The 25,860-nt window shown below is 32.4% G+C and overlaps 7 protein-coding genes across 7 annotated transcripts; 4 read left to right on the top strand and 3 right to left on the bottom strand.

Annotated features, from left to right (window-relative positions):
• The first annotated feature begins 916 nt into the window (after window positions 1-916).
• PHP (PLANT HOMOLOGOUS TO PARAFIBROMIN) lies at window positions 917-2,684 on the top strand. The gene is made up of 3 exons (XM_085712234.1): window positions 917-2,046; window positions 2,148-2,230; window positions 2,325-2,684. The coding sequence occupies exons 1-3, from the start codon at window positions 1,026-1,028 to the stop codon at window positions 2,415-2,417; spliced, it is 1,197 nt and encodes a 398-aa protein (XP_085568360.1). The 5' UTR covers window positions 917-1,025; the 3' UTR covers window positions 2,418-2,684.
• Window positions 2,685-4,213: 1,529 nt separating this feature from the next.
• Window positions 4,214-5,278, bottom strand: LOC146918989 (Bifunctional inhibitor/lipid-transfer protein/seed storage 2S albumin superfamily protein). Its single transcript, XM_085712237.1, has 3 exons — window positions 4,847-5,278; window positions 4,548-4,610; window positions 4,214-4,446 (listed from the first exon to the last, which is right to left on the bottom strand). Exons 1-3 carry the CDS (start codon window positions 5,172-5,174, stop codon window positions 4,331-4,333), a joined length of 507 nt encoding a protein of 168 aa, XP_085568363.1. The 5' UTR covers window positions 5,175-5,278; the 3' UTR covers window positions 4,214-4,330.
• Window positions 5,279-6,991: 1,713 nt separating this feature from the next.
• On the top strand, window positions 6,992-8,432 carry LOC146918988 (non-specific lipid transfer protein GPI-anchored 20-like). The gene is made up of 4 exons (XM_085712235.1): window positions 6,992-7,435; window positions 7,556-7,582; window positions 7,676-7,735; window positions 7,998-8,432. The coding sequence occupies exons 1-4, from the start codon at window positions 7,096-7,098 to the stop codon at window positions 8,207-8,209; spliced, it is 639 nt and encodes a 212-aa protein (XP_085568361.1). The 5' UTR covers window positions 6,992-7,095; the 3' UTR covers window positions 8,210-8,432.
• A 700-nt stretch (window positions 8,433-9,132) lies between these two features.
• Window positions 9,133-9,702, top strand: LOC146918987 (uncharacterized). The gene has a single exon (XM_085710581.1). The coding sequence runs from the start codon at window positions 9,133-9,135 to the stop codon at window positions 9,700-9,702; it is 570 nt and encodes a 189-aa protein (XP_085566707.1).
• A 1,590-nt stretch (window positions 9,703-11,292) lies between these two features.
• LOC146918986 (glycosyltransferase BC10-like) lies at window positions 11,293-13,279 on the bottom strand. Its single transcript, XM_085710580.1, has 3 exons — window positions 12,976-13,279; window positions 11,848-11,934; window positions 11,293-11,760 (listed from the first exon to the last, which is right to left on the bottom strand). The coding sequence occupies exons 1-3, from the start codon at window positions 13,231-13,233 to the stop codon at window positions 11,293-11,295; spliced, it is 813 nt and encodes a 270-aa protein (XP_085566706.1). The 5' UTR covers window positions 13,234-13,279.
• A 5,294-nt stretch (window positions 13,280-18,573) lies between these two features.
• On the top strand, window positions 18,574-20,684 carry LOC146918985 (non-specific lipid transfer protein GPI-anchored 25-like). Its single transcript, XM_085710550.1, has 3 exons — window positions 18,574-18,988; window positions 19,127-19,195; window positions 20,392-20,684. The coding sequence occupies exons 1-3, from the start codon at window positions 18,631-18,633 to the stop codon at window positions 20,589-20,591; spliced, it is 627 nt and encodes a 208-aa protein (XP_085566676.1). The 5' UTR covers window positions 18,574-18,630; the 3' UTR covers window positions 20,592-20,684.
• LOC146918984 (glycosyltransferase BC10-like) lies at window positions 20,640-24,289 on the bottom strand. Its single transcript, XM_085710549.1, has 2 exons — window positions 23,561-24,289; window positions 20,640-21,367 (listed from the first exon to the last, which is right to left on the bottom strand). The coding sequence occupies exons 1-2, from the start codon at window positions 24,188-24,190 to the stop codon at window positions 20,726-20,728; spliced, it is 1,272 nt and encodes a 423-aa protein (XP_085566675.1). The 5' UTR covers window positions 24,191-24,289; the 3' UTR covers window positions 20,640-20,725.
• Between the last annotated feature and the right edge of the window lie 1,571 nt (window positions 24,290-25,860).

Here is a 25,860-nt window from a genome sequence, read left to right as displayed (position 1 = left end):
TGATATGATATTAGAAAAGTTAGGGTGTCACTTAATACGACACATCATCGTTTTTCAAAAAACTATTTCACGGATGAAACATTTTGACTAAACGTTAACCAATTTGAAGAGCAAGTTGATATTTATTATATTTCACGTAAGATGACTACTTATATAATTTTGATACAAATAAAATGGGGTCAAAGATGAAAATTTATTAGATGGGGCATGATATATATATATATATATATATATATATATATATATATATATATATATATATATATATATATATATATGCAGTTGTGACAATAAGTCATGACTTTCGTAAGAGACTTATGGTTCGACCTATTCAAAGTCCAGAGCGTTCTAACTCGTTTAATAAGTAGATCAGATTTAGGTTTTTTGTATAAGTATATTACATTCTTTTTGTCAAGTAGGAAAACAACTGTAAATTCACATCTTAAGGTGAATGTATGAAGCGTTTGAGGTTCAAACCTCGACACCTGGCTGTAAATTCACATCTTAAGGAGAATGCATGAAGTGCTTGAGGTTCGAACCTCAACACTTGCATATATTATGCATTGTCGCTACCAACTGAGCTAAGTTAGCGACATATACATATCATTTTTAACGACACATTTATTATTAGACTTTTTAGAAATAGACCAAATATTCTATTTAAAATCTTTAACACAAATTAGGTTTATAAATAGATTAATAGATCCGATCAGATTTATAATAAAGTTTTTGACGCATAATAATATGTTAAATTTAGGTTTTACGCTTTTTAAAATAGATCCGACCCGTCCCTTCGACAACATCTGATAAAATCGAAACGATACAGAAAATAGATCCGACCTATTCAAACAAAGTCTCGTCCGACGCGATCTATTCTCACCCTTATATATTAGTGAAGTGATATTACAACTTTACTAGCGCCTACCCGTTGAGTGAGTAAGTAAGCTGAGGTAACATAATAACGAAAGAATTAAAAAAAAAAAAAAAAAACAGTCGTGGGTGGTGGTGGCGCACGGCAGCACAAGATGAATCCGATGAGAATGAGAATGGATCCCTTAACCCTCCTCCGTGATTTCACCATTAGAGGCGACTTAGACAAAATCGTCCGTCTCAACGGTAACTTCCGTTTCGGCGAAGATTACACCTTCCCTTGCTCCCTCGAAACAGCTTATCGCTCCACAAAGGGAAACCGCTACACTCTCGAAACCCTAGTTCACTACATCAAAAATCATCACCTCAAACACGCCGAGTATTTTCAAAATACTTTAGCTCTTGGAATCCCTTCCGTAACCCTCCCTGATCGAAAACCAATTCTTAACTATCTTCAAGGGATTCTCTCCACCACCGATTCAATTGAATATCTCCCCGAACAGCCTTCGATTCCCGATGAACCTTCTTCTCTCCAACAGCACTCTCAATTTCCTAATTCAGATGAAATTATCACTGAATTAGAATCACCACCGTTGGATTTCATATCAATGATTAGAACAGCTGAGAAGCCACTCAAGGATCGTGAATCTCTTTTAGAGTGTAAGAATCGCGATTTTTACAGCGTGTTAGTTGCGGCTACTAAACGCGAAGAGGAGCGTCAGAGGGCGGAGTCTCATCAAAGGAAAGACGGGTTAGTTGCTAAGAGTAGGTTAATGGGAAGTGCTGATGATTTTGGTGGTGATGAAATGGGGTATGATCATCAAACACCGAAACCTAAAATGCATCTTAAAATCGGCGAAGGTGTTCCGATTATTTTGGTTCCGAGTGCTTTTCAGACACTTATTACTATCTATAATGTTAAGGATTTTTTGGAAGATGGGGTTTATGTACCTACTGATGTTAAGGTTAAGGCGATGAAAGGTGCTAAGCCGGATTGTGTTACTGTTCAGAAGAAGCTTAGTAGGGATAGAGCTGTTACTGCTTATGAAGTTAGGGATAAGCCTTCTGCGCTTAAACCTGAGGATTGGGATCGTGTTGTCGCGGTTTTTGTTTTGGGAAAGGATTGGCAGTTCAAGGATTGGCCTTTTAAGGATCATGTCGAGATTTTCAATAAAAGTCGGTTATTTTTTCCATTTTATTTTGATTGTTTTTAAAACGAAAACTACAATTTTCTTAGCTCATTGTAATTTAGTTTTACCCCTGTCAAATTGTTGCAGTTACTGGATTTTTTATGCGGTTTGAAGATGATAGTATAGAGTCTGCGAAGACTGTGAAGCAGTGGAATGTGAAGATTATCTCGGTGAGTTGCTTCCTTGTTCTAACTACTGCTATGCTATCTTTCTGTTTTTCCAGTTTTTAACTTACACTGCACTGCACTCTAACTATGCTTTCAGATTAGTAAGAACAAGCGGCATCAAGACAGGGCTGCGGCATTGGAGGTGTGGGACAGACTGGAAGAATTTGTGCGCTCACGATCACATTCTTGATTTGTACCACCATACTTTTAGCGATCACTGTACGTACTTTTGATTTTGAGCTCCTTGTATCCGAATATTGCAATATTTGGTGTCTTGTAATGTTATATCGGATGATACAAGATAAGTAGTTCCACCTTTTAACAATGTAGTATATTGTTAAATTAGGGTTGTCCTGTCACTAATATCCTTTTTGTGTGCTAAAGATGGATATGCTATTTCACCGTGTAAGGGATGGAAGTTTTTCAATCATAAGAAATTCTTGAGTTGTTCAGTGTCTCTAAGTCTATACTGCTAAAGTTATTGTCCATCTAAGATTAATTTTCATGCACATTTGGCTTCACTTGAACTTTTGTTTTTTATCAGTAATTGAAGGATGTAGAGACTGTTGAATGAGAGCTTTAGAATATTGTTTGGAGTATTTATTTTGTTATTAGTGTTTCTGTTACTTTCATGACAGACATTTAGTCCTTTCCCGTCATAATCAGATGTGGTTTGAGACATATCCAAATGTGGCTGTACCTGTTTTGTTTCCTCGTTAATTCAGTTTTGGTGCGCTGCTATTTTTTTGTATACCTTCATTCCTCATTGGTTTAGCTTGCATTGCTGCTGCGTAGGATTCCTCGTTAATTCCGTTTTGGTGCGCTACTTTATTTTGTATACCTTCAATTGAATGTAGGACCTCTTAGTTTGGCTTGAGTTCACCATTGACAACTATTGGGAGGCTTAATCCTTAATGTGTAAATAAGATTCTATTCTATGGCTAGGAAAATTAAAGAAGATTCTTTCATTTCTATCCATGCCCAAAAGATAATTTGGTTAAAAAATTAGCAGAAAATTCTGGGCTAATGGCTTTATAAGTACTCGGTCTACTTCTATGGGTGGAAGCTCAGTGTATATATTTAGAGATCACTATATGTATTTTTGATATTGAGCTCTTTGTACCAAATTTTTGCAATTTCTGTTGTCTTGTGAGTGTCATCGGATGATATAAGTACTTCCAAACTTCTAAAAATGAAGTATTTTGTAAAATTAGGGCTGTCCTTTTGCTGATATCCTTTATTGTGTGCAAAATATCTGTGGATGGAAATTTTTTCAATCATAACAAATTCTTGAGTTATGCTACACCTCTTTAAATTTATCCTACCAAAGTTGTCCATATTAGATTAGTTTTCATGCAACATTTAGCTTTACTAGAACTGATGCTTTTCATCAGTAACTGTAGGATACAAAGACTTTTAAATGAGTTCTAGAATGTTCTTCAAAGTATTTGGTTTGTTATTCGTGTCTTTGTCGCTTTCATGTCGGTCATTTAATCCTTTCCTGTCTTCGTCAGACAGTAGTTTGAGAGATATCCATATGTGGTTGTACATTATGTGTTTCCTCATTTATGCAGTTTTGGTGTCTCTCTCCCTTTTTTACTGTAGTAGATGCACTAGTTATTCACTGGTTTAGCTTGTTGTTACCACTACATAGGGTTCCCTTAATTGAAGCCTTTGTTTTATGGAAGGTCAAATGCTCTTAGTGGTTCCCTTAAAATCATTGAAAAAGTATCCATGTTTGAGGGATTTAGTGGTTGTTATTTCTGATATGTTAAATAATCTCAGTTTCAAGTCATAGTTGACTAACTGCTTCCTTTCACAGCGCTGCAAAGTACTGCATGGCTGCACCATTTTTTTTCTCTTTCAGTGGTTGTCATAAAAACCATGATAACACACAAATTTCAATCCATGTTTTATTCATAAAGGAGAGAATAAAGCCCTCTCATAATACAAAATCACGTAACCCAATAGAGGTCACAAAATGAATAGACTGAACCCTTCAACACAAGGGACTTTGATAATATATGATTAAACTACAACAATCGACAATAACTAGCAAAAGAATAGCATTTCAAATGGGAACCCAACTGAGAATCAGTATGTTCAGAAAACTGAGGCATAGGCTGCTGCCAAAATAAGAACCAATGGAATTGACAGCTTGATTGAATTTCCACTGGATGATCCATCACCGGTTGAGGGAGTGGATTTTGATCCGGTTCCTGCAAATGAATTTCAACTTAAATGGTTAACAAGGCCAAGGTTCAAATTGGATGATCAAGCTCTGAAGCATAACTAAATTACTTCCCCAATATGTTAGTACCTGATGGAACTGAGTTTGGAGACTCTGCTTCTGTTCCTGCTGGTGAGTCTGCTGGGGAAGCAGCTGTTGACAAAAACATATATTGTAAGTTAGCAGAAATATATAGTTTAGAATATGGGCTGTACTTATCTTTTTGAGTATCAAGGTTCTCTTATAGTTTCTATTCACTGTCTCTATAGTATAATGATAGATATTTGCATAGTATATATCTCAATGTTCATATAGTTAGGGTTGGATGCACATATTTGTCGAGCTGATTTTTTTCTCAACTCAATCAAATAGAAATTTTGTTCTCTTACCATTATTAGTTTTACACTGACTGGTGGGTGGGGTTTGCACCTTGCAAGCACCAGGCAAGGCTAGAGCCTGAGTTTGATTGATGCTGATTCCCAGCGACGATGCACCCCCGCCGAGAACCTGACATAGGCATAGTGGTTGTGAATTCACCACACTGGCAAGGTTTGAGCAGCATCCTGAAGACGGGGTTGAGGAATTCCCTGTGATATAGTTAAGACAAGGTGATAGGCTGACCAAGACATTTGTACAACTCGATTGCGCAGCAGCTCCAGCGCACAACATTGCGATTACAACCAAAACCAAACTCATATTCATTTTGCTGTGTGCCATTTGAATTGTTTTATGCAAATGTGTTGAAAACCTTGGTATAGACCTTGGTATATTCTTTTTTGGTTTTTGTCTAAGATCTTTGTTTACTCTGTGAAGACAATGGTGGTTTTGGAAGAACAATGTCTAGGCTTTTGTAGAGTAAGGACGGAAGAAGCTGACAATATTAAGTTGATGTGGGTGAACAACTCCTCCTACTATCTAACGAGATATATTTGGTATTACTATGATATAAGGTATTCAAGCCTTGATTATGGGACCCTTGATATATAATAATACTACTCCATAAGCTTTAGTGGAAAATGACAAAGACAAAAGTCGGTTAAACAGGTTACCAACTTTTGGCATCTGAGGCTGAGTGACCTCTATTATCGGCTGTTTGTGATAGATAGCTTGTGTTCAACGTAGAAGACTTTGAAAACATGACTTGAGAAGAAAAGAACCACGTGTCTTTCGGGTGAGATAATATTATTATTATATATATGCAACATTTATCAAGCAGGGGAAAGTAGAGAATGAACACGACATTTTCTTCTAATCTACAGTAGTGTAATTAGCAGGAGATTGTTAGGCTAAACAATTTGAAATCCAAAATAAAAAAAGGCATGGTAAACAGTAGTGTAACAATTTTTTGCCTACTTCGATCAGATAAATTAACTAGCCGGATTTCGTAGAAACTAAAGTCTAAATAAAAACCAAAAACGTGTTTTATATGTGGTACTAGATCAACTTTTTCATACATAATTATAAGGTCGATTTTTTAGAATTGCTTTTATTTAAAAGTGAGTTGAACGTAAAGTGTTTTGTTTGAATACATTTATATAAGAGTAAGTTAAAATAAATTTTAGTAGTAGAGTTATGCTTAGACGTAAAAGCTATAAATCTTAACTTAAGTTATAATCAATTTTAAAGAAAAACTCAATTATATTCAAGAGAAATGAAATATGTCAATTAATTTTACACCTTCGGAATTAATTTTGACTGCCCTAAACATAGAGCCAAACGTCGGCTCAGATTGAAATGAAAAAGCAGGAGAGTAATGTATCCTTTAGCCAAGTCCTCTTGTTACTTAGCTTGGTATTTGGGGACTGTGTCACCAAGCACTATATCTAGAGGTAAAAAATGATTTGTGTAAGTATTTAAAATAAGGTTAAAGTGGAATTCAACAATTATTTTAACCTACCGTGAAAACCGAAAATTACTTTAGCTATAGCTAAATTGAGATTTAGAGATTAAAATTAAGTTAAAAATTAAAATAAAATAACTAATACCCTTATTAAAAAAAAAATATACGAATACCTTCTACTAGGATTTGGTTATCCGCCACATCAATAAAATAAGGTTAAAGTGGAACTCAACAATTATTTTAACCTACCGTGAAAACCGAAAATTACTTTTGCTATAGCTAAATTGAGATTTAGAGATTAAAATTAAGTTAAAAATTAAAATAAAATAACTAATACCCTTATTAAAAAAATATACGAATACCTTCTACTAGGATTTGGTTATCCGCCACATCAACTGACCTAATATAGAATTATTTCACTTGACAAGTGCCAACTGATTAATGATCAAATAAGCCAATAATTTTGTGACAACATAACAAGGTAGGGTGTTTCATATGTCACTTGGGGAACATAAACTGCTCAGTTAAAATAGGGTCACAAGTCTATCAAAATGCCAAGGTTACATTCTTCAAAATCTTCATATCTGGTAGGTTAGTTAAGGTAGTTGTGCTTTTAAACCAACTTTGTAGCCACCTATTATTTTCCCACCACTTCTATCTATAAAATTCCTTCCATTCTTATTCCATCATTCCCAACCATCAAACTCATAAACTCATTTTTCTTCTTCCTTCACTCTTAAACACAACAAATTATCTTCTAACACCCCAAAAAACCAAAACTCTATAACATAAACATAGATGGATCATTTCGCGTCTCTCTACCGCCTAACTGTGGTGTTAGCCGTGGCTTCGATCATGGCTGCACCAGCCTACGCTCAAATCACGACGCCATGTAACATATCAATGGTAAGTAGTACCATTAGCCCTTGCTTGAGTTTCCTCACAAATAGTAGTGGCAATGGAACCTCACCCACTGCTGATTGCTGCAATGCAATCAAGACCCTCACAAGTGGAAGCAAGGATTGTATGTGTCTTATTGCCACTGGCAATGTTCCTTTTGCATTACCAATCAATAGAACCTTAGCTATCTCTCTTCCTCGTGCTTGTAACTTGCCTGGTGTTCCACTTCAATGCAAAAGTACTCTTTCCTAAATCTTCATTCTTTATTTTTCAAAAAGAAAATGTTTATATTATAATGTTGTTTTCAATCCATTCTATTTGTCAATTACTCTAACACAAAATTTGTTGTTCTCTGCAGCTTCGGGCTCACCGCTTCCTGCTCCAGGTAAACCGCGACGCAACACTCTATTATGCCTAAAAATTACTATTATTTTTCAATTTGACTAAAATTTTGAGTCATTTTGACTTATATTGACAGGACCGGCGTCTTTCGGGCCATCTCTTTCCCCTGCATTGACACCATCTCTTAGTCCTCAAGGTACATATTACTTACGGTCAAGGTTCTAACTTGTAGTCGCGGTCGTGGTTGCTAATCTGTCGCGATTTTTTAAAATGTGAAAAATTGTTTTTGATGCGGCCACAATTGTGGTCGAGCTCTAGTTACAAAAGCTTCTGTAACCTTTACATTGTGGCCGCAGTAGTAGTTGCTGACCGCAATTTAAAACCATATTTATAGTTGATCACTAATAGTTTTTCAAGTTTGATACTAATAGTAATGTCACCTTTTTTTCATTGAACAGGTTCTTCTATACTTCCCTCACCAGTGACACCTTCTCTGTCACCACAGCCTGAGACAACCAATCCATTATCTCCATCAGCGAACCCTGATATTCCATCTGCAACGCCCGGAAGTGGCCGCTCTGATCTGACTCCATCATCTGCTGGATCATCATCTTATAGTCTCCTACTATCTGTTTTGGTCATTGGATTTTCTATATTAAAACACTACTAGGTTACTGGATGTGACATCCTCTATTGATTTTAATGTATCAAATTAATAGGTAGTTGCAATATGTTTGGCTATATTGCAGGGAGGGTTTTGCTCAAATTGTTTGGACCCATATTGGGGTGGTATTGGTTTATTCCAAAGACATTTGTATTGTTGTGTATTATGTGTGGATTGAAAATGAATTAATGTTGTTTTATTCAGTCAAAAAGTTTATTGAGTTTGTTAATTTCATTATCAGCTTGTGAAGAATTTTGGGATTGGGTATAATTTGATTTCTTGAATCCTTTTACTTTCTTTGATTTTGATTCAGTTTCAGCGGTGTTCTTGATTTTTTTTTTTTGGTTACAGTGTTCTTGATTATTTAATTGTTAAGTAGTTTTTTTTTACAACAAAATTAAATAAAACAATAAAATTGGGGTGGGGGGGTAGAATCTAGGAAAATCAATTGGGTTCAGTGGAATAAAGTTTGTCGAGTTAAAGAAGAGGGAGGGTTGGGAATTAAGAATTTAAAAGCGTTCAATTTAGCTTTATTGGGTAAATGGGAATGGAGAATTCGTTCAGAAAAAGACAGTTTGTGGGTTAAAGTTCTGTCCAGTAAATATGGTGAAACAAATGGAAGAATAAATAGGGATGGGAGACATTGTTCGGCATGGTGGAGAGATATTCAAAATATTGAGAGGGGAGTCTGGGGATTTAAACCAAATTGGTTCTCTGATAGATTGAGGAGGAATATAGGAAGTGGTGAAGAAACTCTTTTGTGGATAGATCCTTGGACAGAGGGTGGATCTTTGATGAATAGATATCCGGGGCTCTTTGTGTTGGCTGAAAATAAAGAAATTTCATTGAAAGAAGTGATGCGGGGGGGGGGGGGGGGGGTTAGACAAGGCTCTGTTAGATGGAGGAGGGGTTTGACGGAAGAAGAAAAAATGTTGGAGTTGGAAATAATAGAAAAGGTTCAAGGGGTTCGATGTAAAGAAGATGAGGAAGATAAGTGGGACTGGTCTAGAAATGGCTATTCGGTAAAGGAAGCATATTCATCGATCATAGAAGGATATGTGGCAGAAGATTCAAGCGAGCTTGCCGATGTTTGGAATGATTCAATACCTTTAAAAGTTTCAGTTTTGGTGTGGAGATTAATGCAAAATAGGATCCCGACAAAAGATAATCTAGTCAAAAGAGGAGTTCTGACTGAATCGCAAAAGTTATGTTCGTTTGGATGTGGAAAAGAGGAAAATGCGTCACATGTATTTTATGAATGCAAGTTAGCAGCTGAGGTTTGGCAGCAGGTTCTAAAATGGTTAAATATATCCAGTGCGTTACAAAATACAGCTCTGTCTAATTTCCTTCAGTTTAAGGGTCTGATAGCAAGTGGTAGAGTGAGGACAGTAGGTTCAGTGTCATCTGGTATGCTTGCATTTGGATATTGTGGAAAGGTCGAAATGAGAAAATCTTCAAAGACAAAAATGGATCGCTGGAAACTTGGCTTGAAGGAATAAAGTTATTGTCATGGAAATGGTTAACCTGCAAGCTACATGGGTTTAAATACAACTTTAATCACTGGTCTTTTAAATCCTATGGACTGTTTGGGAATAAAGATCACTTAGTGTTGGGAAAGTAGAATTGGTTTTATCTTATCTGTCTTAGCAGAATTTGCTGCAGTGGAATGTTTGTTTGGTTTTTTAATGTTCATCGTCGATTTGGTGCTATCAATATGTTCCTTAGGCTGGGCTTGAAGTATATGTATAGATTGCTTTGGAGAGTTTGTTTATGTGCTTCTGGTTTTAGCTTTGGCTTGGGCTTGTGCTTCTTCATCAATTGGGGTGGTTATTCCTTTGAGCTATTTCTGCAGTATCTGACACAATGGATTGCTGTGCTCATTTTATTCATGTTTCATCAGCATTCTACCTCTAATTGGTTCCAGTTTAGCAGATGTTTGAGCTCTTGTTCGGCTCTGATTGGTTCTTTTTAGGAGTGGGGCGAAGCTTGAGGACTAGTGGTTTTCTGTCATCTATTTTATGTTTCCTTCATTATGTATATGTATTTCTGGGAGTAGCTTCCTCATTGTATTTGCTTTTGTAGTAGTTGTTAGTGGAGTTTGGGTGATTGGAGCTTGAGACTCTATCTTTTAGTGTTGTATTCACTTTTGGTGGTACCACTGGTACCATTTTAATATATTTAATAAATTTTCTTGGCCTTTCAAAAAAAAATAAAACAATAAAATTCCTCAGAAGGAAGGCAGTGCTAACAACAAGAAATTGATAAGTAGAATTTATTGAACAAAAAATCAATTTATTCTGAGAATGTGAAAATCAAGTTCCATTTCAATCCGTTCTTTTACATGTTTGCCTACTTACTATTAATCAATTTGGCACATTAAAGTGTCTTTTTGATCAAGAGAGAAAGGAAAAAAAAATCATTGTTATTAAATTGACAACCATATAAAAATAAGTGGTCAAACTAATTTTGGGTAGTCAAAATAACTTTTCTAGTTGATTTTTGTGCAAACAACAACAATCAAACCTTATCTCATAAAGTAAGGTCATCTACAAGAATAAAACGATTTACCAAATTTTTTTTTTTAGAAACCTATTGCAATTTTAGTCATGTGAACAAAATATTTCTATCTGGATGTATTTTAGTCATGTAAACCTATTGCACATGGTCTTGACTCATAGTAGTGTTGCTACACTTTAGAGGAACAAAATTCTTTTTTTTTTTTAAAGAAGGAACAAAATTCATTGTTATTGACACATTTGGTCTTTTTCATATTATATTTTAATTCTCTGTACCTGTAATCTCTGTCACACCTTGTGCATTAGGATTAGGATTTATTCAATAAATTCTTTCTTAGCCTATAAAAATAACTCGAGCAAAGTACTTGGAAAGAAATATTCACCAAATTGAGAAGGAATATAGTGGTAAGGAAGCAAAATAGACCATTTCTCCACAAAACAATTTATTAATGAACATTGAAAGAAAATCTAACCAACATGAAGAAGAAAATGGCTAAATTTTAGCTATCCCTGAATTCATTACATAAATCATTGAATATGATCGATGAAAAAAAAGAGTAAATATATGCAAAATCAATTGAATTGCATTAACTTTGGGACAAATGTGAGCAATCCATCCAAAGCTTGAGTACCGAATTTCCTTGCAAACAAATGACAAACATTGGTTGTCTTTCCATTGTACTCACAAGTGCTTCCAAACCTTAATCTCTCCAAAAACTCAATAGTCACATCTTTGCTACTAAACTTTCTTGGATGGGCTCCACCTCTTGAAAAATCAACCCAAGTCAAAGTCCTGTTAGAATTCCTCTTCCAAAATTTGACACTTACCAAAGTTGGCAAATAGTGTTCATCACTATAACATCCTGGGTGACAATATTTTCTGAACATAGAAAAATATGGCTTGTCGGAGATGATACGAACCGCAAGATAACGATCAATTTGGAACCATTGAGCCCCTTTTCTCCATTGTGAAAGTTGAATCAATGGCCTCATTCTACGGTTATATCTTCCACGTCCTACGGGACCTAGCTTATCAATGGCCTCCACAAATGTTTGTTTTGAGTTCATTAGATAAGTGTAGATTGCGGAGAAATTGAACAATGGTATGCAATGTTCTGAAAGTAGTACGAAACGTTGGTTTGAGAAATCAAGCAGTGCATTTGCTAGTAGACGTCTTTCTGCTTCTATCATGCTATTTTCACCCCACTTTACCTCCTGCATGAACAATAAAAATTCATATATTTTAGCTTTAACTAGTCTATGTGAGAAATTCTTATAGTTCTTAATCACTCGAAATAACTTGACATGTACGTCACTTTATAAAGAAGAACGTAAAATAGGAACTAAAACTATAAGGACTAGAATGAAATACTGAGAATCAAAAGAGAGACAAAAACTAGCAAAAGTTTTTTTTATAGGACTTCAACAAAACGAAAAAGATTACAAGAACTTTAAAGAAAATAGAAAAAGATTACAAGAACTTTAACGAAAATATAATGTATAATAGACTCATTCCAATAATACCCTTAAGCAAATTTAAGAATGTTGTTGGTGTCATTCAAAAAGATAATAATTTATATTATATTTGTTATTATTTTTTGAAAAATATTATATTTGTTATATTGTCGATATCATTGAAAAAAATATGTATAGTTTGTTACAATATGAAAATACAAAATATATATTATCTATACATATACTTTTAATCAAATTCAAATTAATTTTAATCAATTTTTTCTAGAATTCTAATTGGTCCAAAATCAATTGGAAACAATGCAATTCAATTCAGATCCTAATATAATGGAATGAAAAGGGAAAACTAAAATATATACAGAAAGTAATTATTCTTTCACTATATAAAAAAGTAATTATTCTTTCACTATATAAATTAACAGTTTTTTTGAGGAAAAATATAAATTAACGGTTGTTTATCAAAATTAAAATCATTATATTATAGTAAATGTTTTCATTAATGCATTTTTTATTTTATTAAATGGTAAAAAATTATGGTTAACATCCAAATTTGTCCTTGAAAAAACAAAGACCTATTTTATAATCCCTAACAAATGTAAAGAAATAGTTCTTAAAAGTGAAAATACTAATTCGACCAACCTTTGTGAATCAAGTTAGTAATTTTTTTTTATCTCGCTGTGATCAAATAGGTCTTTGTATATTCTTTTTCTTAAGCAACAATTTGAGCGTCCACACTAAATTATAAATTTCTAAACTCTTGAGAAGAAAATATAGAATACATACCTTGCTTGGGATTCTTCGGCCATAAAACACGGAGTTTTGATTATAAACTGTTTCATTGAAGGAAGGACTAGGATGAACATAGATCGAATACAACCCTTCGTTTCCTTTGAAGAATTTCTCCCAAAGCGGAGCCAACAAAACAGGACCTTTTGTCAAGAACATGAATGCAACCTTTGGTTTTTGTTTAAATGGAGTTTTATGAATCATAGGAGCCAATGAAGCTCTCCAAAATAATTCATCCTCATTCATATCATGCATAGCCTTAGGAATCTTTAATAATTCTTCCAACCCATTTGAAGTAAGGTTATTAGTAACAGCCGAACAATTTTGTTTGATAGAGACCTTGGTTTGGTTATCGTGGTCATATGATGTTTTCGAGATGTTTGATAATAATATTGGAGGAGAATGTGAAAAATCAGGTGGTGGATTGAGGCTAAAGGATGGATCTTGGAAATTTTGGATTTCAAAGTTGAATGAAAAATCTTTAACACAAAAAGGGAGTGTGACACCAATGAGTAGACCAAAACCAAAGATTAGGGCATAAGTAAAGAAGTTTAGTAGATGGAGTTTAGTTTTGAAAAAATTAAAATACGACGAGGCTATGCTTGGATGATCGGTAGTGTTCTCCATGGTGATGGTAACAACAAATCGATCGATAGGAATTTGTGTTGATGTTTTATTTTTTACTTTGAGTGAAAGAGAGACTAATGATCAAGGTTCTATATTAGTGAAACAAAAAGATATACACTAATGTGTGAAACAAAAAGAGGCATGATCAAATCTTTTCTTAAATAGATATACTTAATCTATCTATACTTACTATATCAATCATCTATTTTTTAATCTACACTATTCTATACTATATATAAAAAAAAAACTACCCCTTTCAGCACATATTTGGGTTGAACTTTTCTTTTCAAAAATACCCTTAATTTTTAATTTTAATTTTAAATACAAATAACACATGTAACAAATAGATAATAATAAATTTAATTTAAGGAGAAAACTTACACACAATTCCCTATGAACTGTTCTTACGGTTAGCCAATTATAAAATAACATGTGAATTGTTAATCCATGTCACTAATCATCTCCGTTAACCCTCTTTTACCTCCGTTAACCACATATCAAACTCACAAAAAAGTAGCACAAAACAAAAACTCATGTTACTCATTTATCAGCCGGTTTTATGTTGTACATCTGTGTTGTTCCCCTCAATACAACCGAAAAAGATTGTCAAGTATTTTCATATCCCTTCCACAAAAAACAGTATTTCCATATTATTTTATTACTTCCACAAAAAATAGTATTTCCATATTATTTTATTAATATAAGTTACTCTTCATTAGCCTTTGATCAATTGTAACAAACGTGAGCAAAAAATAATTGTAAAGATTGGACTTTAAATCTTCTAAAAAAAGATTAGTATCAAACGTGAGCAAAAAATAATTTTAAAGATTGGATTTTAAATCCGCTAAAAAAAAGATTAGTAACAAACGTGAGCAAAAAATATTGTTAAAGATTTGACTTTAAATCCTCGAAAAAAATATTAGTAACAAACCTAAGTAAAAAATAATGTTAAAGATTGGACTTTAAATCCTCTAAAAAAAGATTAGTAACAAACGTGAGCAAAAAATAATAATGTTAAAGATTGGACTTTAAATACTCTAAAAAAGGATTAGTAACAAACGTGAGTAAAAAATAATGTTAGAGATTGAACTTTAAATCTTACGAAAAAAGATTAGTAACAAACGTGAGCAAAATATAATGTTAAAGATTGGACTTTAAATCCTCTAAAAAAAAAATTAGTAACAAACGTGAACAAAAAGTAATGTTAAAGATTGAACTTTAAATCCTCTAAAAAAAGATTAGGACTCGAAATATTTTAAAAAAATATTTGTTAGCACTATATTAAATATTAATTATCAATCAGTTTCCAGGAGAAGAACATAATTTGTTGTCATTTGACGAGGTTGAAGTGGATACTCATAACTTATATCAACAGGAATTTCTAAACTCGATTGCTCAAGGAAGTATCCCACCACATATTTTAAAGGTAAAAAAAGGTGCACCTTTGATGTTGTTGCGAAACATAGACCCTAGATATGGCTTGTGTAATGGGACACGATTGTTATGTCGTAATTTATTTAAGAATATGTTGGATATGGAAATCTTAACAGGAAGCAATGCTGGAAAAAGAGCATTCTTGCCCAAAATTAAATTAAAAATAAATGCGAGTTCAGGACTTCCCTTTGTGCTTAGTAGAAAACAGTTTCCCGTTAGACTAAGTTTTGCTATTATCATAAATAAGTCACAAGGGCAGACCATTCCCAATGTCAGAATCTATCTTCCACAGCATGTTTTCAACCATGGTCAATTATATGTAGCTTTATCAAGAGGAGTTTCTCAAAATTCAACAAAAGTTCTCAGTAAAGAAGGGAAAATAGAAGGAGAAGATGAAGACTTTACAAAAAATGTAGTTTTTAAAGATATTCTTTTATCGTAATCATAAAAATGTTTCTTTTACATAACATGTCATTTATACATTTATGTATGATGTTCCTAATTACTATTAGAATAAACAATAAATGATCATTATTTTATCTTAATTTTATATGCAGGCAAACTAAAATATGTTGAGTTCAAAAATAATTTTGTTATATGCCTTGACAATATTTTGTTTATAAATCAATAATTTCCATTGATATTTAAAAATATAAAATTTTTAATCAAAATTATACAAACAAATATAATTAAAAATCACATGCGTTAGCGCAGTAGAAAGAGCGGACAGACGCGCACGATAATGCCTGTCTTTCCGCTAGTTATAATAATGGTTACACGTTTTAGTTCTTGATTTAGCATTACGTATTTAAAATATTAATTCTCCTTTTCTTTTTTATAATCAAATATTAGTTCTCTACAAAAAAAATCAAAAATTAGTTGTTTATATGTATAGATAATAGATATTTTGCATTTTTATATTCTTATCTTTTTCAATGATACCATGAATCTAACAAATATAATATCTTTTAAAAAAATATAACAAATATAATATAAATTCTTATCTTTTTGAATGATACCAATAAAATAGCATGATGGTCAAATTTGCTTAAGGATGCAATTGGAAAAAGAAAAAAAAACAGCCTAAAATAGTCTATTTTCTTTATATGCTCTCTCTGTTCCTTTTTAACTGTTGTTTTTGAATATTAACATCAAATTAGTGAAGTGTATTTCCACACATTTACTTTCTATTATACCGTTGTTTTAATCTACCAATATATTCCTATTTTTTGCACACATTTTATCTTTCCAATAAATTTAACATTCTTTCAAAAAAAAAAAACATGTTATCTCGTAACAAACAATTGTTAGTTACTATCTTTTTTTCAACAAATTCCTATTTTTTTGCACACTTTGTCTCTCTCATAACAAACAATTGTCAATTTTAATATAACAAGAAAAAAACTTTGTTTTAAAAAAACAAACTTTCATTTTCTAAATGTTAAAAAACGAGTAACTGACAAAGGGTATAATTGACAAATCATACTCTTAAAATATCAAAACGACATTTAAACATGAACGTTAAATTCGTATTCAAACGACGATTGAAACGGAACGGATGGAGAAATATAAACTCAACATTAATGGGGAGGAAGATAGTATGGGGATCACACTCTGCTAAGAGAAAAAAACTTAGAGAGAATATTCTCTCTTTGGAAACAACCGGAATCCAAGCTCAGAAGGAATTGTAATGGCGCCGATTTTGAGGGCTCGAAAGTTGGCAGAAAAAAAAATGATTTTCAAATCTCCCAAAAAGGTAAGAATGGAAAAAACGTGAATTTACAAGCAAAAATAGCTGTAAATCAAGGACAAAATTATAAAAACTATAAGCCGAGGCCCAACGTGTGCGATCTTGAAAGGAAAGGGATGTGTTTTTTGGCTACATCAATTTTTCTTTAGGTCGAAAAATATCCTTCATAAGTTTTATTAGAGGTGCTAAAGCTAAAAAAAAAATAACCTTCGAAAAATATCCATCGAAAACTTTCGGGGTGTGGAAGACATTGGGGGACTAGGAAAGCAATTTTGAAAGGAAATTCAACAAAGGATAGTAAAGTTATTGTGCCCAAAGAAAATTGAAGATTTTATTTCTAGATTTTTTCCCACTCTTTGTTACTCTCACACTCTCTCTAAAATTTTTATTTTACCCTGTTTGAATAGTATAATCTGAAACAGATTATGGTTGTTTCTGATTATTGAATCTGAAAGTATTCAACATACAAAACACAAAAAACATGACATTAAATCACATTATTTGTCAACAACAACAATTCAAAAATGCCAATTTCAACAATATAATTCAACATGAATTCAACAACATAATACAACAACAATTTTAATTGCAACAACATAATTAATCAAAATTAAATAACAAGATCAGGGATAAGCCAAACTAAATTCTTCATTGGGTTTCTCCATGCAATCCGTAATTTACGGAACCATAGTTTTTTAAGGAACTATCATAGAATATGGTTCTCACATCCTCGTTGTTTTGGAGTTTCATTTGGGTGAACCGAGCACGTCCAAATGAGTTAACAAACGACGATACTCAACAATATTTATTCTTCTTGTAGCTTCATGATTGAAATGACCATTGCTCCAATCTGATCGATCCTTCTACTCAGACCGTGTAACATCGATCCTAAACAGATTGGGTTTCCCCATGTTGTAGTACACTGCATCTAACTTAGTATTCATTTCTACTTCATAAGTGTTCATGGTTCTATTGTGTGGAGCGCTAATAAACCAAGCACACCAATTTATAAAAGTTTATATGCAATGTGGACCCAGAAATTGGGGGTGCATTTCAGACCACAAAAAAATCTTGCATTCGAAAGGTTTTTTAAGACGTGTCAAATCCCCAATGCACAACAATACCCAAGTTTTTTAACATACACTGCATCAATATACTGACGAGTTTCAAGTTATATTTTTTGAATGGTTAAAATTCTGTTTCAGATTGCACAATCTGACCAGGGATTCATAGGATTTTGCAACTTATAAAACACCATATAACACATAATATCTATCCCATACAAAATAAAACATAGTATAACAATAAAACGCCATATAACATGCAATGTTGTCTAAAATGTTGTACATAATTGTTAACACAAAATGTCATTCAACGACTTAAGATTAACCAAAACGATAGCCACAAGTTTGACTATCGAAAATTCAACAAAACTAAAAATAAAAGGAATAAGTTCCTAATGCTTAAACTCACTCAAAAGTATGTCTTCTAGCAATTATTCATCCTCGTCTTCACGTGGACATAGATGATGAATTAGCCACTGTGAAAATCGAAGTTGGATCTAACTTTGTGCGTACTGACAAACAATTTTTTAACAATTAAAGTTAGTTTTTTTTTTTTAATAAACGATTAGGGTTTTTTTTAAAACAAAAAAAAAAATTTCATTAATTGAGAATTTCCAAATTAGAGTTAGTTTTTTTTTTTTTGACAAAAAAATTAGAGTTAGTTATTAAGTACTTCGTATTGCAATCATCATTGAGATAGAAGAAGGGGCAATAGTGAGAATTCACTCGTATCACTTCGTTTCTCTCCCGCCAAATTCCTTGCCGTTTTTCTCCAACATGGAAAACACCTCCTTCTTCTTCCTCTTCATGCTGAGTCTGATGAGTATCTCCGCCGTTACAGTAGCGGCGCCACCACCACCTTCCTCTCCAGAAGGTTGCACTGATCAGCTACTTCTATTCTCTCCGTGTCTTTCTTACGTCTCCTCTCCTCCAAACAACCTCACGGAGACTGCTTCCACCAAATGCTGTGACGCTTTCTCGTCAACGTTCGCGCCGAACTCTCTCTGTTTCTGTTATCTCCTCCGTGATAATCACATTCTAGGCTTCCCTCTCAACTCCACAAGGCTTCAATCGCTCTCCTTGCTATGTCTCTCTCCTCCACCAACTACTTCTTCTCTCAATGTTCTTTGCGCAGGTTCGTTCTTTGTTCTTTCTTTTCAAAGATTCTTAAGAATTTAGATACATAAATAATCAAATACAGAGAGATTAATTGAATTGAAATTGAAATTGAAATTGAAATTGAATTGTTGTTGTTTGATTCACATTGTTACAGAATCACGGACTCTTCCTCCTCTCGGCAGCGCAGATATTCTTGGTGTTCCCGTCACTCCTTCAGGAACAGGTGATTGATTCATTTTCTGTTCCATGCATTTGTTTCGTTAAAGATTATCATACTCAAGAATTGTGCATGTTTGGATTGGCTTATTTGAGTTTATCAACTTGGCATAGCATAAGTTTAGTTTTGTCAGATTTGTGAGAACTTTTGAAGACAGCTTATAACAATTTTCAAAACTTTTTTAGCTTATTTTCATAAGTTTTCCAATGTAGCTTATATACACAACTTATAGCCTATACAAAAACAGATTAACTTTATTTTATCTTTTGCTATAGAAATAGCTTATGTGAGCTTATACATAAGCGCTTATCATAATAAATGTTTGTGCTATAAGTTGTAAGTAAGTTGTTTATCCAAACAAGCTACCATAATCAGTTATTAGGGAGCTTATGTGAAAAAAGAAGTTATTAGAAAGCTTCTATAGGTACTTGACTAAAGATTGAAGAATTTCTATAAATTTGATTGTTAAATCAATAAGTTAATCATATTTTTTAATTAACTGACAATTTGTAAACTTATATGCTTTGAAAAGTACTATCAATTTATAGTATGGTAATAAGATGTATCGTTTATTATAAATGAAAATAATGCTAATTTTATATATAAAGTTATTTAAAAATATTTAGTTATAACAACTAACAAGTTTTAAAATGATTTTAAATGTAATTTGGATGAACCTTTTGTGTATAACGACATAGAATTTTGACTGTTAAAACAATATTTTCTCAAGCTTTTAACATTTTGGCAACCTTTATTCTCCTATAATTTGTTTAAAAAAAAAATAAATTACATGCATTATCTAGAATGAAAAAACACAAAAGCATTTACTTTTTTCTATATATTTTCTCTATTATTTTGTAAATAGTATCAGATAGTTTGTTATGAAACTCTACAAAAAAATATGGTTTGCTATGAAATGATAGTTAGTTAATTTAACTATTGGTTCAAAGAACAAGTGATTTTTTTTTTTACAATGGCTTAAAAATCCTATAATTATTCATATTAAAATTGACAATGACATAGTGTGTGTTTGGATATGATTTTGAAACCACATCACGTCAAAATACCACTTCCCAATGCACTCCAATCCTCAAAATTGTGAAGCTGGATTTTGTAGCTTTAGAGTTGCCGTGATTTTCTGCCGTGCTTTTCTCAATTCTACCGTTCTACCAAACAGGCTAATAATGCATGTCCTTAAACAGGGTCAGTATCCAGTAGTGCTAGTGCAGCAGGGAAAATGATACCCCGCAACGGCAAGGGCAATGGAGCAGGGACAACAATGTACTTTCCATCCTTGAATGGTTCAACTTCATCAACAATCACTGGTGGTGGATACTACAAGCATTTGCTACTCACAATCTTTTTTGTCACGCTTCCACTCCTCAACACTCTCAACTTTTAATGCTCAATATCTTGCGTTTTTTTGTTGTTGTAGAAATCAATATCTTGTGTTTACTACTTTAACATTACCATCATCATCTTGTATATTAAATCATTGAACATAATCAACGAAAAAAAAAGGTAAAATATACAAAATCAATTGAATTGCATTAACTTTGGAGCAAATGTGAGCAATCCATCCAAAGCTTGAGTACCGAATTTCCTTGCAAACAAATGACAAACATTGGTTGTCTTTCCATTGTACTCACAAGTACTTCCAAACCTTAACCTCTCCAAAAAATCAATAGTCACATCTTTGCTACTAAACTTTGCTGGATGGGCTCCACCTCTTGACCAATCAACCCAAGTCAAAGTCCTGTTAGAATTCCTCTTCCAAAATTTGATACTTACCAATGTTGGCAAATAATGTTCATCACTAATACATCCTGGGTGACAATATTTTTTGAACATAGAAAAATATGGTTTGTCAGAGACGATACGAACCGCAAGATAACGATCAATTTGGAACCATTGAGCCCCTTTTCTCCATTGTGAAAGTTGAATCAATGGCATCATTCTACTCTTATATCTTCCACGTCCTACACGACCTAGTTTATCAATGGCCTCCACAAATGTTTGTTTTGAGTTCATTAGATAAGTGTAGATTGTGGAGAAATTGAACAGTGGAATGCATGATTCTGAAAGTAGTACAAAACGTTGGTTTGAGAAATCAAGCAGTGCATTTGCTAGTAGACGTCTTTCTGCCTCTATCATGCTATTTTCACCCCACTTTACCTCCTGCATGAACAATAAAAATTCGTATATTTTAGCTTTAAAAAGTCTATGTGAAAAATTCTTATAAGTTCTTAATCACTCGAAATAACTTAACATTTACCTCACTTTATAAAGAAGAACGCAAACTAGGAACTATAAGGACTAAAATGAAATACTGAGAATCAAAAGAAAGACAAAAACTAGTAAGAGTTTTTTTTATAGGACTAAACAAGACAAAAAAGATTACAAAAAATTTAAATAAAATATAATGTATAATCGACTCTCTCATTTTATGATATATATAACGTCAATAAATACCAAATGATACTATTCTAAATACCAAAAATATATAACGTCAACGACTGTGCCACAAAATTCATAATAATTCCTATAATTAATGTCCGAAATGTACACAAAATATTTAAAGTAAGATGATTTATGTTTTCCAAGTTAGCACATTCTTTTACTATTAAAATTAAATTAATTCTTTTTGTAAATAATAAATTAAAATAATAATTTGATGGGAATAAGTTTGTCGAACTAGGCTTTACAATGTCAAATTTTAATTTGTACAAAAATTTAAGGTCTAATTTTTAACTAAAAACACTTTTAAAAAAGCTTTAGCTTTATCGATTTAATAAAAATCTTGGCTAGGCCAAGACCCAACTTAAGCTAGACTTGTGCAGACTGGTCTGACCTATTATCACATCTAATAGTAGGAAGTAGGAACTATTCGAAGCAAAATATGTTTAATATGAATTAGATTACTAAGAGCGAGACACCCATTTTTTGGTACTTAAATGGGTCTCACACGTACACATCACTCTTTTATCATTTTTTAATAGTAGTACCTAATAAGCACTTAATCCCTCCAACCCAGATCTCACACAAAGTTCTTAAATGGGACCCACTAATCAACTATCAATAACTTTATATCACTACATTTCAATTTTTTAATATTAAAAGCGTGCGGGTCCCGTTTAAAGTTGGGGGTCTTAAATAAGACCCCGGGTCTTAAGAGACCCCCAAAAAAAAATTCCCCAATGGGGGTAGCTATTAGGTACGATGTCTTAATTGGTAAAGACACCACCATTGGGGATGGTCTAAGAACCAATCTGGTGCAATGGTTATGGTTTTCTACCATTACTTTTTCCAAAATTATACAGAGAGACGGGGAGGGAGGTAGTGAATAAAAATTACTGCAAGGTTGCAAACTATAATTTGAATTTTTTTTATTATTGAATACAATTAGATTCTATGATTATATTCTTGCAAATACAACTCAATGGATAGCTATAACTACATTTGATGCGTTGAGACACGGGTTTGAACCCGTGATTCACCACTTTACATTATGTAGTGTATATGAGTTTTGTGCTAAAATAGCAATTCAATTTTTTCTAGAATTCTAATCGGTCCAAAATCAATGGGAAACAAATCAATTCAGTTTAGATCCTAATATAATGAAATGAAAAGATAACTAAAATATATATAGAAAGTGCAATTTTAACATTATTTTTTGCTCACGTTTGTTACATTTGTTTTAATATTTAAATTTATTCTTATCTATTTGTTACATGTGTTATTTGTATTGAAAATTAAGGGTATTTTTTAAAAGAAAAATTCAGCCCAATAGTGATTCAGCCCAATAGTGCTGAAAGGGGTAATTTTCTTTATGAGAAATGATATTTTGACAACCACTTTTTGACAACTTTTGGACAACTTTCTCTCTCATACTCACATGATGTTGTTATCCTCTCTCTTCCTTTTTCTCTCTCCATTGTTTTTGACCAATAAGAAGTGAGAAAAACAAGGTTGTCAACAAAGTTGTCATCAAATGGATGTCAAAATATCATTACTCTTTCTTTATATATAGTTTTTTTTGTAGTGGCCGGGGTTTGAACCCCGGACCTTGCATGCATTATGCATTATGCATTGTCCATACCAACTGAGTTAAGCTCACGAGGACTCTTTATATATATAGTATAGATATAAAGGCCTATTTTATAATCCCTAACAAATGTAAAGAAATAGTTCTGAAAAGTGAAAATACGAATTCGACCAACCTTTGTGAACCAAGTTAGTAATTTTTTTTATCTCATTGTGATCAAATAGTTATTTCTATATTCTTTTCCTTAAGCAACAATTTGAGCGTCCACACTAAATTATATAAATTTCTAAACTCTTGAGAAGAAATATAATATCTTGAATACATACCTTGCTGGGGATTCTTCGGCCATAAAACACGGAGCTTTGATTATAAACTGTTTCATTGAAGGAAGGACTAGGATGAACATAGATCGAATACAACCCTTCGTTTCCTTTGAAGAATTTCTCCCATAGCGGAGCCAACAAAACAGGACCTTTTGTCAAGAACATGAATGCAACCTTTGGTTTTTGTTTAAATGGAGTTTTATGAATCATAGGAGGCAATGAAGCTCTCCAAAATAATTCATCCTCATTCATATCATGCATAGCCTTAGGAATCTTTAATAATTCTTCCAACCCATTTGAAGTAAGGTTATTAGTAACAGCCGAACAATTTTGTTTGATCGAGACCTTGGTTTGGTTATCATGGTCATATGATGTTTTTGAGATGTTGGATAATAATATTGGAGTAGAATGTGAAAAATCAGGTGGTGGATTGAGGCTAAAGGATGGATCTTGGAAATTTTGGATTTGAAAGTTGAATGAAAAATCTTTAACACAACAAGTGAGTGTGACACCAATAAGTAAACCAAAACCAAAGATTAGGGCATAAGTAAAGAAGTTTAGTAGATGGAGTTGAGCTTTGAAAAAATTAAGATATGATGAAGCTATGCTTCGTTGATCGGTATTGTTCTCCATGGTGATGGTAGCTACAAATCGATAGGAATTTGTATTGAGGTTTCCTTTTTTACTTTGAAGAGAGAGGAGCGATAGAGTGAGGGTAGAGTGAAAGAGAGACTAATGATCAAGGTTTTATACACTAATCTGTGAAACAAAAAGATATACACTAATGTGTGTAACAAAAAGAGGCATATGATCGAATCTTTTCTTAAAAAGATATACCTAATCTATCTATACTTTCTATATCAATCATCTATTTTTAAATTATAATAATGGTTACACGTTTTAGTTCTTTATTTAGCATTACGTATATAAAATAATTCTCCTTTTCTTTTTTATAATCAAATATTAGTTCGTTATATAACTCAACATTAATGCGGAGGAAGATACAACCTCAGTTCCTTTTCAAATATTGTTTTATTCGTTATATAACTCAACATTAATGCGGAGGAAGATACAACCTCAGTTCCTTTTCAAATATCGTTTTAATGCGGATTTGGCGTTCCTTTTTAACTTTCGTTTTGGTATTTTAATGATATGATTTGTCAATTACTCTTATCTTTCTCAATAAAAACAAACTAATGCTATATAGTTGGAAAACTAAAGTTTGTTTATTTTTTTATTTTTATTTTTAAACAAAGTTTATTTCTTGTTATATTAAAATTGACAATTGTTTGTTATGAGAGAGAGCAAAAAATAGGAATTTGTTGGAGAAAAAGATAGTAATTAACAATTGTTTGTTACGAGAGAAATATAACATAATAAATCATCAATGGTGTATATATACATATATCAATCATCAATAGTATATAGTGTGTGTGTGTGTGTGTGTATATATATATATATATATATATATATATATATATATATATATATATATATATATATATAAAGTAAGGTTTTTTATGCCACGTGTCACTTCCACATTCATTCTCAATATTTTTATTATTTTTTCTATTTTTAAAAACTAATATTTTTTATTCAACATAAATATCTCAACAACATTTTGATCTTATGCACTCAATATTTTCTTTAAATTTTTATTGAATTTCTATTATTTTATGTAGCAGAAATATCTCAACAAACTACACATAATACTTTCAACAAAGTTTACATATATGATCTTATTTTATGGTTAAAAGACTCCAATTTTTTTATTTGTTTTTAGGAAAAGAAGCTTCAATTAGTTATTACTAATCTTTTAGCTCTGTATCATTCAATTAGTTCATATGTTTGAGGAAAAAAAGGGGTTCGATAAATTATTATTTTTTGAAAGAAGTGTTCGATTAGTTATTATGTTATCTTTTAGCAGCATATTCTAATGAAAATGTTAACTATAAATAAATAAATTTTCGTTAATCACATATTTACATATTTTGATCACAAGCAGAAACAACAAACCTTCTTTTCATCTAACATTTTTCCTTCTTCAGGTTTGCCAAAACATCATCAATTTTATTATTTCTCATACATATACTTTGATACACACACACACACACACACACACACACACACACACACACACACACACACACACACACACACACACACACACATATATATATATATATATATATATTCCAACCACTTTCTTCCCTTTCAATCGATTTTTTTCTCTCATACGCATGGGCCACGAAACAAACCCATGACCACATGTTTAAAGGGACTCAAAACTCTTACCACTTGGA

The sequence above is a fragment of the Medicago sativa genome, chromosome 5, assembly GCF_051527215.1.
Source record: "Medicago sativa cultivar Bolivia chromosome 5, Bolivia_mono, whole genome shotgun sequence".
Taxonomy (NCBI): Eukaryota; Viridiplantae; Streptophyta; class Magnoliopsida; order Fabales; family Fabaceae; genus Medicago; species Medicago sativa.
This window is presented reverse-complemented; position numbering and strand designations above follow the sequence as displayed.